Here is a 13474-nt window from a genome sequence, read left to right as displayed (position 1 = left end):
AACTCAGCATGTATATGTTGAAAACGGAGCTTCCTTACATCTGCGTTAGTGTCTTTAAGACTGCAATAAAAAGACAGCAGTAGATATTTTCCTCCCTTATGAATGGTGCACGCTGAATCCTGTACACTGCAAATGGAGAAAATGAGCGTGGTAGGAGGGAACATATCCACGGGAGACAAATCAGCAGTGAAGAAGGCAGTGCAGCCTTGGAGGAAAGCTGGGGGATCCCGAACAAGAGCATCCTCAGGAGAGCGTTATATGAGGAGAAGTCCAATAGAAATAGTTAATTATAATATTCGTAAACGTAATGCATGGGAACCACAGTGTGGAGCACTGCTTGTTTCAGCAGTTAAACTCTTTAATTAGAGAATAGAGGGACGCAAATTTATTCCACTTTTCAAGGATGTGAAACTGGAGTTGGTCAGGGTCACCAACTTTCCCTGGCAGCGAGCCTTGTACAAAGACTGTCCTGTAGGTTACTTTCAAAGGACCAGGCTCACTTTCACTCTTGCTTTCACTGCTAGGAGATAAAACCTCAAATTCATTAATCTTCATCCACTTAGATTTACTTAGCAGAAGTAGATTAGAAGAAAGGAGCTTCTTCCACAAAAGCTTAACTTTCAATAAGGCAATTTCAAAAACAGAACAGTAAACAATGTGTCAAAACACGTAGCAAATACTAAACATGTGGATCACAAACTATTCAGTGCTATACCCTGAAACTCTGGACCTAAGAATCTATTTTTAGGAATATTTTCTCTCTTAGAATTAAATAAGCCAAATACAAATCACTTCGTCTTGCTGCTGCCAGAGGAATCTTTTAGAAGAATCTGTTCATTTAATTCACCCAGGGTGAGGAGGTATTTAAAAAATATTTGTGCAAAAGCTTGCCAAACTGAATAATGTTAATTATTCGTAGAAACTGTGCTGGGGTGACACTTCAGTCTACACAGATGTCAGTGTAAAAATAACTGATTTTTAGAAACATTAAGAAAAAGAAGCTTCTGGGATGAAGTTCATTGAACTTGCAGTAAAAGAGGAAGAGCCTTAGCACTTTGTGGGGAAATGCTGTAATCTAACGTGTGAAAAAAAATAGCCTTTTAAAAATATTCTGACATTTCCTGATTTTTATTACTTGAAAATAAACTATCACGATGATTAAGCTGCAAAGGTGTTTAGCCTGTATTTGAACAGAGAATTACTGCAGTAATAAGGCTTTGTTTATAGAGAAAAGTATGCTATATAGAAAAGAATTTTTGAAAATACTCCGTATCTTAAAGAAGCTTTCAGGAACTGGTTAGTCATAACTTGCTAATATGAGCAGTTTTAAAACAAATGGATATTAGAGAAGTGACCAGGAACCAAATAAGTAATTTACCCTTTTGTCTCCTTGACCTTTGACTCACTTGGATCAAAATTTGACAAAGATTGCAGCTGCTGAGTATATTACCACGAGATGTAGGTAGTGGCTTTTAGTCAGACTGTAAAAATAACACCCCCTACCCCAGCACCGATACAACTTAACTTTTTCTTCTGGCAAAAAGATAGAGAGGGAACTGACGTCTCTTGGAATATATAAACACTCCCCCGGAGTTTAGAGGCTGTGTGCTTGGTGGGAAGATTTAGCTGCTTGTCTTCTCGTAACTTGATGCAAGTCATGTGTTAAGTACTTCTACGTTCAGCTGAAAAGTCAGTTGCCCTTATTCAAGGTGAGTCGTATGGTACAATGTTTAAAATCAGAGGGTTTTCTACAGAATACTTTTAAGATCAGTTGGTGGAAAGCTCTTGAAAATATTTATTTGTAATATAAAATAAAACGAGAGGATTTTGCAAAGCTGTTTGCAAGAAGCAGTGAAATTTTGCATGTATTAGTGAAATGCTTCATTACTATGTTAGCAACGGTATTTTATGTTCAGTATTGCTGGCTTTCACAATTGCATTCTGTCTTTTGATATTTAATATTCTTGAAACTACAGTTCTGGAGTCATGCGAGTTCATAAGAAATGCATCTGTTTAAAGTAATATTTGTAGCATTTACTATTGCATATTTTTATCTTCAAACTATAATTTCAAAGTACGTCAAAGACCTAAAAAAAATAAAAAAGAAGTAGAGATAACCTCTTCCCTGCAAATATATCTATTAATAATTTCAGGATTTTTAATCCCACCATTTGACCTTAGAGAAACTGGAATTATATTTAAAGAAATACTATGGTTTTGAGTTGAAACTCTTAATAGGAATTTTCAAAACCCATTTTAATTTTCACTTTACACACTGCTTCTTCCCTATGTAGTTGCTCTCATTTGGGGCAATAAATCTGATTCTCTGTGAGAACTGAAGTAATGTCATGTCAAGCAATGTTTAAAAATTACTATTAGAGCTGGAGAAATCATTAAGAAAATACAGATAATATTCTTTGATTTTTATAAGGGCTTGCTTTAAACTGACATGTACAGAAGTATAAGTTAAGTAGGGAAGAAAAAGTTTAATAACATTTTGCATCTTTCCTTCTATTCAGTTGCTTATAAATTGTCTTTTCAGAGATTTGAATGGACCATTTCCATTGTCATTATTCTATTAAGGACTTTTGAAACAATATTAAAAAGTACATACCAAACACTCTAGAATGGGGTGAATAGTCGTATTAATCCTCTAGTCAAATCTAAGTTTGAATGATACTATAGTCTCATAGACAATATCTGATTTTGTTCTGGTACTTTCTATTCTGCTTAAGGTAAATTATTTTCACTTGAATATGAATTCCCAAACACAACTGCGTTCTTATTAGAAATTTCTATTTTAATCTTCATATTTTACATTCAGTTATAACACATTGTAATAGCTTGTTGACTTCTATGTGAAATCGAGTGTTATGTTGTGAGTGCTCTTCATTGGATTGTGTAATGGATAATTTGAATTGCATAAATTGAGATATGTCTAGACTGCTATTGCATTGTGTTTGGTGGGAGAAGGGTGAATATTTTACAATTTGCAAAATCTTGGAATAGACAGAAGTTATTAGCAGCGGGTTGCTTTCTAGCTGTTTATTGCTAGTACTCATGAGAGCTACCTAGTCTGCCTAACACAAAAAAAATCAATTGGAAGAGCATGTAGAAACTTAGATGGACATGTATTTTGGTAGAAGGTGTACTTCTGTTGAGTTTGAAAGCTTCAGTGTGTAAGCCAAGAAAAAAAGTCAGACAATATCTAAAAGTCCTCTTTAAACACTTATGGAAGAGATAATTTCCATTTTAAGTTTTAAAATGTGTATTTCCACTATTTTTAAAAAATCTGCTAGAATATATAGCATAGGGGAAAAAATCAACTTGATATATGTACTTTTCAGAATTTGATTTAATTGAGAATTTCTGCTACTCCTTAGGTTTGCTACAATATGTAACAGCAGTCAGATTTTTAAATCCCCACACCACTTAACCAATGAGTTGATAGCTGTATTACAGTTCTGGTTTATGCCAGACTAAAGATCCTGATCTGAACATGTCTACAAAGATATGGGAGTTGGTCCTGGTGACTTTCACTTAAAGTTCTTCAGGTCTAATGAATTTCTAACTTCTGTTTGCTTTGAAGTTTTCTGTTAGCCACAGTATGCATCTATCCACTATATCTAAGAGCCTTTAATATCTTGGTGTTTTTATAATTCAGCCAAGTCGTCTTTCAATTATCTTTGTGAAAAGTGCAACAAGTTCCATGAAAAGTTTGGGAAAATTGATTTTATTCTCAATGTTGCTCCTTTGATGAGTTTCTATTGCTGTTCTGTGCAAAGGCATAGAGTAACAGAGGTGGTAGAGAGGAAAGCAATTAAGTAAACCTGCGGTTCAAATAAGATGTACCTCCTCCAGCAGAAAAGCCAGGGTTACAGCTGTAAGGAGACTCTTCTCAGTCCCTAGTGAAAGTCAAAATCTGGTTTCTTTCTTGGTCCCTTCTATATGCAAGTAAAGCAATCAAAGGGTAAAGTTTTGATGGGGGAGCCACAAGGAATGACGTGGTGGCAGGTGGATGAACTGGCTGACTTTTATAGGAAGGGCATTTTTCTGAGATTGCAAGTAGTCTTTTGATCATTCTCCTTGCAAGTATCCAAGGAGAAATCATTAAAATACCAAACGAGCTCAAATGTAGAGAAATAGTCACTGTTAATGGCAAGGAAGCCACAAACTGCTGCTAGTGCAAGAGCAGGCAAAAGGTGTTTCCAATGCAGATAAAAGGAGCAGTCTGGGCTCAGGTACAGACATGATATGATCGTGAGCTTAGTAGGACATGGGAGGACACATCATTATCCTGCTCACCATGGTACCTTATATGTCAGTGCATGCTGTATGTGTCTTTGTTTAATAAAAGGACCTCATAACTGCATTTACAAAAATAAAACACATGCTATTCCTACACATGCTTTACTATTTAGAAATCCATGAAGATTTTTTAGCCCTTTAATTCTCATGAGTAAACTGGGAATTCAGGCTGAGTTGTTCTTCCACTCCATCTTTCTGTTTTCCTTTGCTCTCTGTGTTTGGCCTTGAATGTGTAATTAACTGTGCAACTAATATCTGCTTTAAAATTGATTTAGAGATGATCACAACATGTTAACAAACAGAAATTGGTAAGAATAAAAAAGATATGAATAATGACGTCTAAAATAGAAAACAGAATTTCTGTTAGCTGGAGGTCTACAGCAAATAACAAACTTGCAAATTCTGTGAATGTGATTAATTCCTGAGCAAGAATAAATTGCAAATTAGGCAGCTCTTTGTCTCAGTTATTCATAATCAGTAACAAACAGGAAAAAATATCACTGGGAGCTTATGTTTTACCATATCTCTCAGCACTGGTATCATTCTAATTTTCTTTACAATATCTTTCACTGGGGGACAGATCTTAAGACATGTTAGTGCATATTACCAGCAACTGTTATTTTCCAATGAGTAATTGCAAACTTTTTTTTTCCTGAGACGGAATGATCTTGAAATATAAGGTGTTACATCTCTCAAAGATCAAAATCTGGACTTGATTTAAGAAGTCTGCCTTTCCATAAGGCAACTGGGATTGACAAAACTAGGTGATGGTAAGAATGCAGCTCTAAAAGAAAATCCAGTCATGACTTTGTCATGAAGTTGCTGAAACAAAGTTTTATCCCTTCAGTAGTAGACTGTGGGCTGGCAGAGATCTGGAAAGACAGGCTTCTCGTAGGTGCATCCCATTAGAGGCTGCCGTTCACCCCAAGGTGCTGATGGACACGGAGGGCTTCCTTACTGGCATAATGCAGAAACAGCCTGGGTAGCTCGCACTAGTGGTGTAAACTCCTGGTTCTGCCTGAAGTGGGAGCCATGGGCATTGCAGGCTCTGATAAAAGCAGAAGGCTGTAGCCTCCTCCTTTGGCACAGAGAGATTTTAGAGAAGGTACTTGCCTCAGGAAGGGTGTCAACTGACTAATAATGATGTCAGTTTGCCTTGATGCAAGAGAACCAAAAAAAAAAACAAACCCTGATGGAAGAACTTATCGGTCTTCTGGAATCAAAAAAAGATAATGTTATAACAAGCGACTAGCTTGCCAAAGGTATGTGCAACATTTTTTTTTCCTGTCACTGGCTGCCACTGTCTGTCTGATTTTGACATCTTATCTTCCTACCTGCTTCACCTCATGCACTTTGTACTTTGACCTTTGGAATGTGATTTTTGTTCACTCTCTCCTTATATTGGCAGCTTCTCTCAGGAAGATCAGTGAGTCTATTGGGACTAACAAGTGAGAAAAAAGCATCAAGCCTTACAGCAAGGATATTTTTACATTGTCTGTCTGCACCCTGAAAAAGGAGAGGAATGGGCTGTAACAGAAACTGTGGGCTCCTCACTGGGGCCGTCATCGGTGCTGTGCTGGCTATCTTCGGAGGAGTTTTGATACCACTTGGAGATAACCTTATAGGCAAAGCAATAAAAAAGGTACAAAATTTTCCTTCTTTTTTTTTTTTTCAATCTATATGGTTTGTGGTTATTGACTAGTTATTATTGCTAAATCTTGTGTTCTGTTTCTGCTTTTTTCCTTTTCTTTACTAAACCTAGTTTTTGTAATATATGCAATCCACACTTTCCTGGGAATAGATGCTGCAGCAATATTTTTTTCATATATTAATTATATTGCCATGTTTACTTGCTTGCTGTCTTTCATGCATTACATGAGAAGCCAAAATATTGGTTTCAAGATGTATTTTCAGTAATGTAATTTAGCAGTAAATGTTTTTCATTTTTATTTTAATGATGTTTGTTTCTAGTTTCTTTATTTTTCTGCATTTTCTTCTTATTTTGGTACTCACTCCATGCACTTATATTTATGTACTGCAAGTACTCTGAACAAACTTCTGATGCAGAATCTAATCCTACACCTACATGCGTTCAGCTCACATTCTGTGACTATGATCCAAGCCAATGTGCTCCACATTCAAGGAATGTGAAGAGTAATCGTAGAGTGTGGTAGACCTGGCAGACACATTTTTTTTCTGTTTTTTAGATGATTTTATTTCTTTAAAATCTAGTTTTGTCTTTAAAGAAAAATTAAAAGTTAATTTGTTAAATCTTTGGTGAAAAGGGTGTATAAATGAGGGTCTAAATCATGGAGTAATCTGGAGTGAAAGACCATGGAAGCCCTGGGGTGTCTACCATGGAGACATGGAGTCTCCTTCGGGTCACTGCAGCCAAGGTGGGCTCTCCTACAGCTGAGAATCTAGAAGCCTCAAGGGTTTTGGCTGTTGGTTAGTCCTCCCAGTGATCTGCTGTGTCGCAGAAGACTGTGGAGATCTTGGAGGTACTTATTCAAAGACCCCTTCTGGAAGACTGCCCTTAACACCTATTGAAATCAATTGAGGAGGTGGATATATGAACTGTCAGGAAATGTTAAACTGTCTGTTAAGGCCTTACCTAGCTTCTACTATCACTTTTTTAAAACATTGAAAAAAATGGCTTCTACATAACATTTTAATTTTGTCAGCAAACTCAGTGAAACCTAACTGTAGAGAAATTTTCCAATTCTTATTGTATTTTTAATGGAATTCTAAAAATTATAGAGAATAAAAAAGTAATTTTCACTAGATAACATCTCACCCACTTTCAACATTTTACAAAAATGTCATGCTCTCTATATTTGCAAACAATTTTAATTGATCGACATATTGAGGATAGCAAGTTTTCTAGAAAGCATGTTTTAAAAATGTGTATCTCCTTACATTAAATGTTTACTTCGAGTTAATCCAAAGTGTTGTCTTATGCCACTAAGTATTTTCAAAGCAAATTACACATCTTAGCAATGTTATGTGTTCATCTGTTTACTTATAATAATGAACCAGTTATACAGCATGGTTTGCAAATATCTATGTATGAAATTATACCTGCATGAGTTCTTAGTGGTAAAGTATTAGACAGAGTACTTTTTTCCTCAACCTCTTTATAATTTTCTGCATTGTGATCATGTTTCAGCTGTGATGCTTTCAGATCCTTCCTCCCTGGAAGTGTTCAAGGCCAGGCTGGATGGGGCTTTGAGCAACCTGATCTAGTGAAAGGTGTCCCTGTCCATGGCAGGGGGGCTGGAACTACATGATCTTTAAGGTGCCTTCCAACCCAAACCATTCTGTGATTCTGTGCTTGTACCTATTTCAAGGCAGCTTGTTTGGTATATACAAAAAGGAAAATTTGTACCAGTATTCATATAAAAAATAAAAGGATAGATATGTAGGGGATTTATTTCTTTAAGTAAACGGATACCTTTTTTCCTAAGCATAAGTCATACTAGATTTTTTTTTCCTATTTATCATGTTGACTATTTAGTGAGACCATGAGACTCTAAGACAATTCCTTTTCAGAAAAGTTATGCCAAGGTGCAACAACTGCAATATGTCATCAGTTCAGCACATGCTCAAGAGGGACTTGACTCTAACTAATTCTGATTTACTTGTGTTGGTGAAAGAGCTAGTAAGGAAAACAAATATTTGTTATTCACTGCAGTTATATTTGAGATAAATAACTGACTGCAAAGGAAACAGGTCTGCTGGGCAGAGCATACTGAAAACACATTTATTTCTGAAATCTTTCACTTTTGGAAATGTCATTTTTTAAGGGAATTTTTGGTAGAAACAGATCAGTTTCAATGACAATTTTCTTTGGAATTTCTCAAGAATGTCTAGGACAGGAAAAAAACTAATGAGTGAGGTGTTCTCTCAGATATGGCCTGTAAGCATTTATATTTCCATTTGGACTCATACGAGGCAAAGCCTGAACTTGAGTCCTCATCCACTAGGTGAAAACAAATGTCAAAATGACATATTTTTAATAAAAGGGAGAAACTGTTCCAGATATCACCATTATAAGCAAAACCATGTCTTTAATTCTGCACAGTTCAAACCTTGAAAAAAGACCCCTTAGTTGTTCCTCTGCCTATCCTATCTCAGAGTAAATCCTAGTTCTTTGCACTAGTTGACAGCAACACAGTAAGACCAAATCTGCATTTCTAGGGGAAATGAATTTTGATATAAAATGTTATTGCTGAATTAGAGAAACAAATGTTGAATGAATTTTTTTTCTCCTGAATGAATAGTTTTAGGACACTTCATACTATAACAAGTCAAATTGTCATAAATTAACATGTTATCAAGATTTAGTCAAATCACATTGTCATCAACTTACTCTCAAGCAAGTCCAGTTGAGCTTCTTGGCATCTCCTCATAAATAGGGACAACTTTAGTTTCAAAAATCAATGCAATCAATAATTCTTACCATTCTTGTTCTGCTAGCAGCGGAAGCCTGAGTAGGCTTCCCTTAAGCACACATCTTTGCAGCTTACCAAACCCTACCAGCCTCATTTCTTCTTTATTGCAGTCATTGAGAGATTAGCCTGAGTAACCACTGCAGAACATATTTTGCTGGAAGGCTGTGTACTGTTGTTGCAGCAAAGAGAAAGTATCTGCAAGTGCATAGACAATCTCAGGTGCCCTTAGAAAAGACAGACACTCTCAGAGTATAGGCTGTTATCTCCCAGCAGGCAGGTGCTCTTCTCCACCCATGAACAGTCCATAGGCGAACAACCCAAAGTCCATGTAACATGCAACATTTAACACCAAGGTGTCATCTCTTCATGTGTTCCAGTTTATTAACGTACATCTGTGGTTCAACACAAAACACATTGTGATCTTCTCTAACCCCAGACTGCTCTACCTGTGTCTCAGATCTTTTTGGGATAAGCTGTTTCCACTCCTGCCTCCAGCAGGTTTAAAGAATTTCAACATTACATACATTTTCTGAATCTTTTTAGAGCCTCTTTGAAGAAACTGCCACTTGAAGAGCACACTCAAAATGACACCACCAGCAGCATCTTGGCAGGGATCCACTGAATGAGATTAGTACTAAGTTATTTCAGCTCTGATACTATTCAGGGAAAGGAGGCTTCCCCCTTAAATGGTGCCTTTGATTTCAGTACCAAAGGGCAAAAATCCTAGTTTCCCCAAACACTGAATCTATCCAGAGGGTAGAGATGCCTTTCCATGAAGGCCTTAGGGTTTTAGAAAACTGTCCTTGGTAAGTTAGGAGTGAAACTTGAAAGTTTTGGAGTTCTTTACAAAAAAATTTTTTTTGAGGCTATCAAAATGTACCTTTTTAATTGACTCCACACATTTCGGTTGTGCATTATCATGTCTGCTATCATTATTATTAGACATTATCATGTCTAACATTAAAAAAATCAAAAAGAAAGGTCTTCTCAGTGACATCCCTTGACAGGACAAGGGGCAATGGGTGCAAGCTGGAGCACAGGAGGTTCCACTTAAATTTGAGGAAAAACTTCTTTACTGTAAGGGTGACTGAACACTGGAACAGGCTGCCCAGAGAGGTTGTGGAGTCTCCTTCTCTGGAGACATTCAAAACCCGCCTGGACGCGTTCCTGTGTGATATGGTCTAGGCAATCCTGCCCCGGCAGGGGGATTGGACTAGATGATCTTTCGAGGTCCCTTCCAATCCCTAACATTCTGTGATTCTGTGATTCTGTGATTCAAAACAACAAATCAGAAAGCTTGCATCAGATATCGTTGAAAAGAAATATTTTGACATGGCTCAATTACTGCTTTTTGCCTTTCCCTCTCTTACAACAATATTATTTATTTAGGCAAAATTCTCGTCATTTCAGTTATGATAAAACTTATCGTTTTTCAGCTGATCAGCTTTTTTTTTCCAGCTAGGTCTAACCAGGCAAACCCACTGGTAGCTGATTCATTTGCCAGAAAAATCCTTATCACTACTTCCCTAAGAGCTTTTGCTTCCTACCTGAGCGCGGGAGCTCCAGACATTAACAGAAGCCACATAATGTTACTTAGTATATTGAATTCCTGATGAACTGATAATATAGAATGGTGTATGATTTGCCACAATGCCCCAGTGCTGCAGGCTTTCTGTAGAGTCCTCAGGGTTAGTCTCTGCTATTTTTAGAAATAAAGCTATCAATTTTAGCTATTGCTATGTTTATCCATCTGTCTGTCTGCATATCTGTTATCTCTGATTGGCCAGATTGTATCTCCTCAGCTACTGGAGGTATAGGAAACACTTCTAATTTAAAATTGTGTTTGTGACATTCATATGCCACTTCTTCAACTAAACTAATGAAGCTAAAGCAACTACTGGCTCTCAGCAGAGTGTAAGTGATCTAATCACACTTATTCCAGCATTATCGATGATAAACTTGATTGGCTTCCATATTTTTTTGTGATCAAGGACTTAAAAAGGACTAAAAGTTTTGATCCAACAAAGCTTGAATAGAAAGGCTAATAAGCTAATAATCATCACTTAAAAAGCAATAAATGGCTATTCTTACTTTCAGCTGCAAAATGGAAGAAGATTTTTTGCTTTCCTGGAACTTAACTTATTCAGTTTCACAGGATTGTATTGTTTGTTTCCTCCAGCTTGCACATGCAGCTCAACACATACAACACTAGACATAAACTAGTAACAATTTTGTTACAGCCTAAAGTATTCATGGCATCTCCCAGTTCCCAGAAAATGGCATCTTTTGTCCATCTGGCCAAATCTTTTGTCAAGACAGCAACTTTGTCTTACATTTTGTATTTCTTCAGAAATCATGATAGCTGAATTTAGCGTAAAGCAACAAAGTACAGCAAGCTTCTATTGCTGACTGCTCAGCATTTCTTGAGTTTATGTATTGCCTGTTGACAAACACAAGTGGGGGAAAAATTGTGTGGGAAACAATTTGTGTCGGACCTTGCACAGTTAGGTCATGAGATGAACTTGGCTGTGTAGCAATTGTATATTGTATAGCTACTTTTGCTAACAATAGTTAACTATTGCATAAGATATTAGAGCTGATGTAGGTTGACTAGGGAGCTGAGAAGTGTTTCATATTATCAATCGCAAATTGTTTCCCAAATTACCCTACCTTTCATAATATCACAGAGCATGGCAGTGTTTCTAGGGGAATATACAAATGACCAGCCATAGAGAGGGGTAATATTTAGGGCTGGCCTTACCAGTGATCAGACAGCCAAAACACAAGGGCTTGCTGGTGTGAGGATATTAGTTTTATTAAATGAAGACATGAATAAATACAGAGCTCTAGATTTTCTTCCGCTTTAACCCACCATTTGTACTCTTGAAGTATGTAACAGAGAATCATACACACCTCCTTTGTGGGAGAAATGTTATTAACAATAATGGCTGAATGCCACTGAAAATAATGGTCTTGCTCCCTTCCTCTCCCTCCCTCTTTTGTCTTGCTGCTTCCCTTGTTTTAACTCTGGTTCTCATCTGATCCTTCCCCCTGCTCACACTAGGGAGCCAAGTGGCTCACTGGTAGAAAGGTAACCCAGCAAAATAAAAAGAGGAAATAATCTTCCTCCAGTCCGGCAGGCAGAAACAGCTCCCTGAGGAATGAGAGCTGGCACAAAGGGAGGGGGAGGTGTGTGGATCAGGTACCGGGGGCTGCAGGAGACGGCTTGCCCCTTTGGCTGCGGCACTGTCAGGTTGGATCAGCTGTCCCCTTGAAGCATCCCCCAAGAGTGTCCATGGTGGCATTAGCACAGAGAAAATGGTGGGCTGCAAATCCACACAGTAACTCGTTGTGACCTGGCTGACCCATGTAGTCAGTTTCCAGGGACCTCTTGGTACAATGCCAAAAGTAATTTTTCTCTGATGGCATTTCCTAGGGGTATAATATGGACATACTAGATATTCTTGCATGAAAAATAAAGGAGAGTTACACCATCTCTTTAGGTGGACCGCAAATTTGTTCTAGATTGATAAGTACATAGTATAGTAAGGGGCAGTACAGAAAGTAAATGAAAAGGCTCGTCACGTAGCCTACAGGTTCAGTTTACAAGGAAAGTTGCCCCAGTTGTACTAAAAAGCCAGTATAAAGTCCTACACACTCTTAGCTTTCCCTGCAATAGCAGAGAGAGGATTAGAAGCAAAGATACACCCTTTGGAAAAAATACGATCATTTACATGAAGAAGGCCATGAGGCAGCATGTTCCTTATATTCTTCCAAGTCAACACAAAGTCATAAGATGTGATCATTGCAGAATAAACATTTTTCAAAGTTCCCAAAATGTCTAAAGATGGAAGCAGGTTGGGGACTATTTCTGTGCCTCTCCAGGATGGGAGGAGAGGTCCTATAGCTCAGGCACTCTGAGCAAACTCTGCAGTGGCAGAGGAGTGAAGATACCATTCTGTGCTTTTATAACCCCTAGCAAAGGGTTATAAGGGGAGGGAGGAATGGGTGGAGGGGAAAACTTCTTTTAAGAAGTAAGTAACACTAGTTTGAAATCTGTTGTCATGAGGCTGAAACTTCTCTATTCACCTCTGTGCCTGTGTGCTGTTGACTTCTAGAGAGATTAATTTGTCCTCTTGACCATATAGCTGCCAGGAATCCTTAACCATTTTCCTACCCAGTTACACAGAGGCAGGAGGTCAAATCCTGGCATCTGCCCCCATCCCAGGGCCCTGATGAGTACAGATCACAGGCAGACTCTGAGCAGACTGAGTTGCACCTTTCTTTCTATCAGCCCGCTTCTCCCAGATCCTTTGAGCAATTCTCTGTGGAAACTGAAAAACTGATTTCCAAATCATGCAAGCTTTTCTCTCTTCACCAAGGAGATGGTTTGCCCCACGCTGGATCACCACAGCTGTGACAGTCTTTGGTCTCCTGAGGTTTGCAAAACAAGGCTGAAGAGAATTTTGGCTGTCAGTGCAGGTGCTGAGTGTAAGACCTCAAGGTGGTAACACATTTGCTGCGGCAAGGTTTCCTTCTGCTCTCACACAAATGCACATAACTTATAGCAGATATTCAGACAGCAAGCCCAGCCCTTTGCGCCACCAGCAAGATATTTGCAACTCCACCATACAAACAGGCTTTCCACAGACAAAGCCCTGCCCGTGTTACAAGTTTTCCAAGACATGGTATTTCTAACTGCAGGGGTTCTT

At 38.0% G+C, this 13474-nt stretch overlaps 1 protein-coding gene across 2 annotated transcripts in view; it reads left to right on the top strand.

Moving 5' to 3' along the window:
* The first annotated feature begins 1505 nt into the window (after positions 1-1505).
* CD36 (CD36 molecule (CD36 blood group)) overlaps positions 1506-13474 on the top strand; it is a 31772-nt gene continuing 19803 nt past the window's right edge. The window contains exons 1-2 of one of the 2 annotated variants that reach the window (XM_068400404.1): positions 1506-1709; positions 5717-5950. In XM_068400404.1, coding sequence (XP_068256505.1) covers positions 5831-5950 — 120 coding nt within the window. In that variant the 5' untranslated portion in view covers positions 1506-1709; positions 5717-5830. The remainder of the gene's footprint in view (positions 1710-5716; positions 5951-13474) is intronic. The other variant, XM_068400403.1, reaches the window with a different exon arrangement.

This window comes from Nyctibius grandis, chromosome 5 (assembly GCF_013368605.1).
Source record: "Nyctibius grandis isolate bNycGra1 chromosome 5, bNycGra1.pri, whole genome shotgun sequence".
NCBI lineage: Eukaryota > Metazoa > Chordata > Aves > Nyctibiiformes > Nyctibiidae > Nyctibius > Nyctibius grandis.
This window is presented reverse-complemented; position numbering and strand designations above follow the sequence as displayed.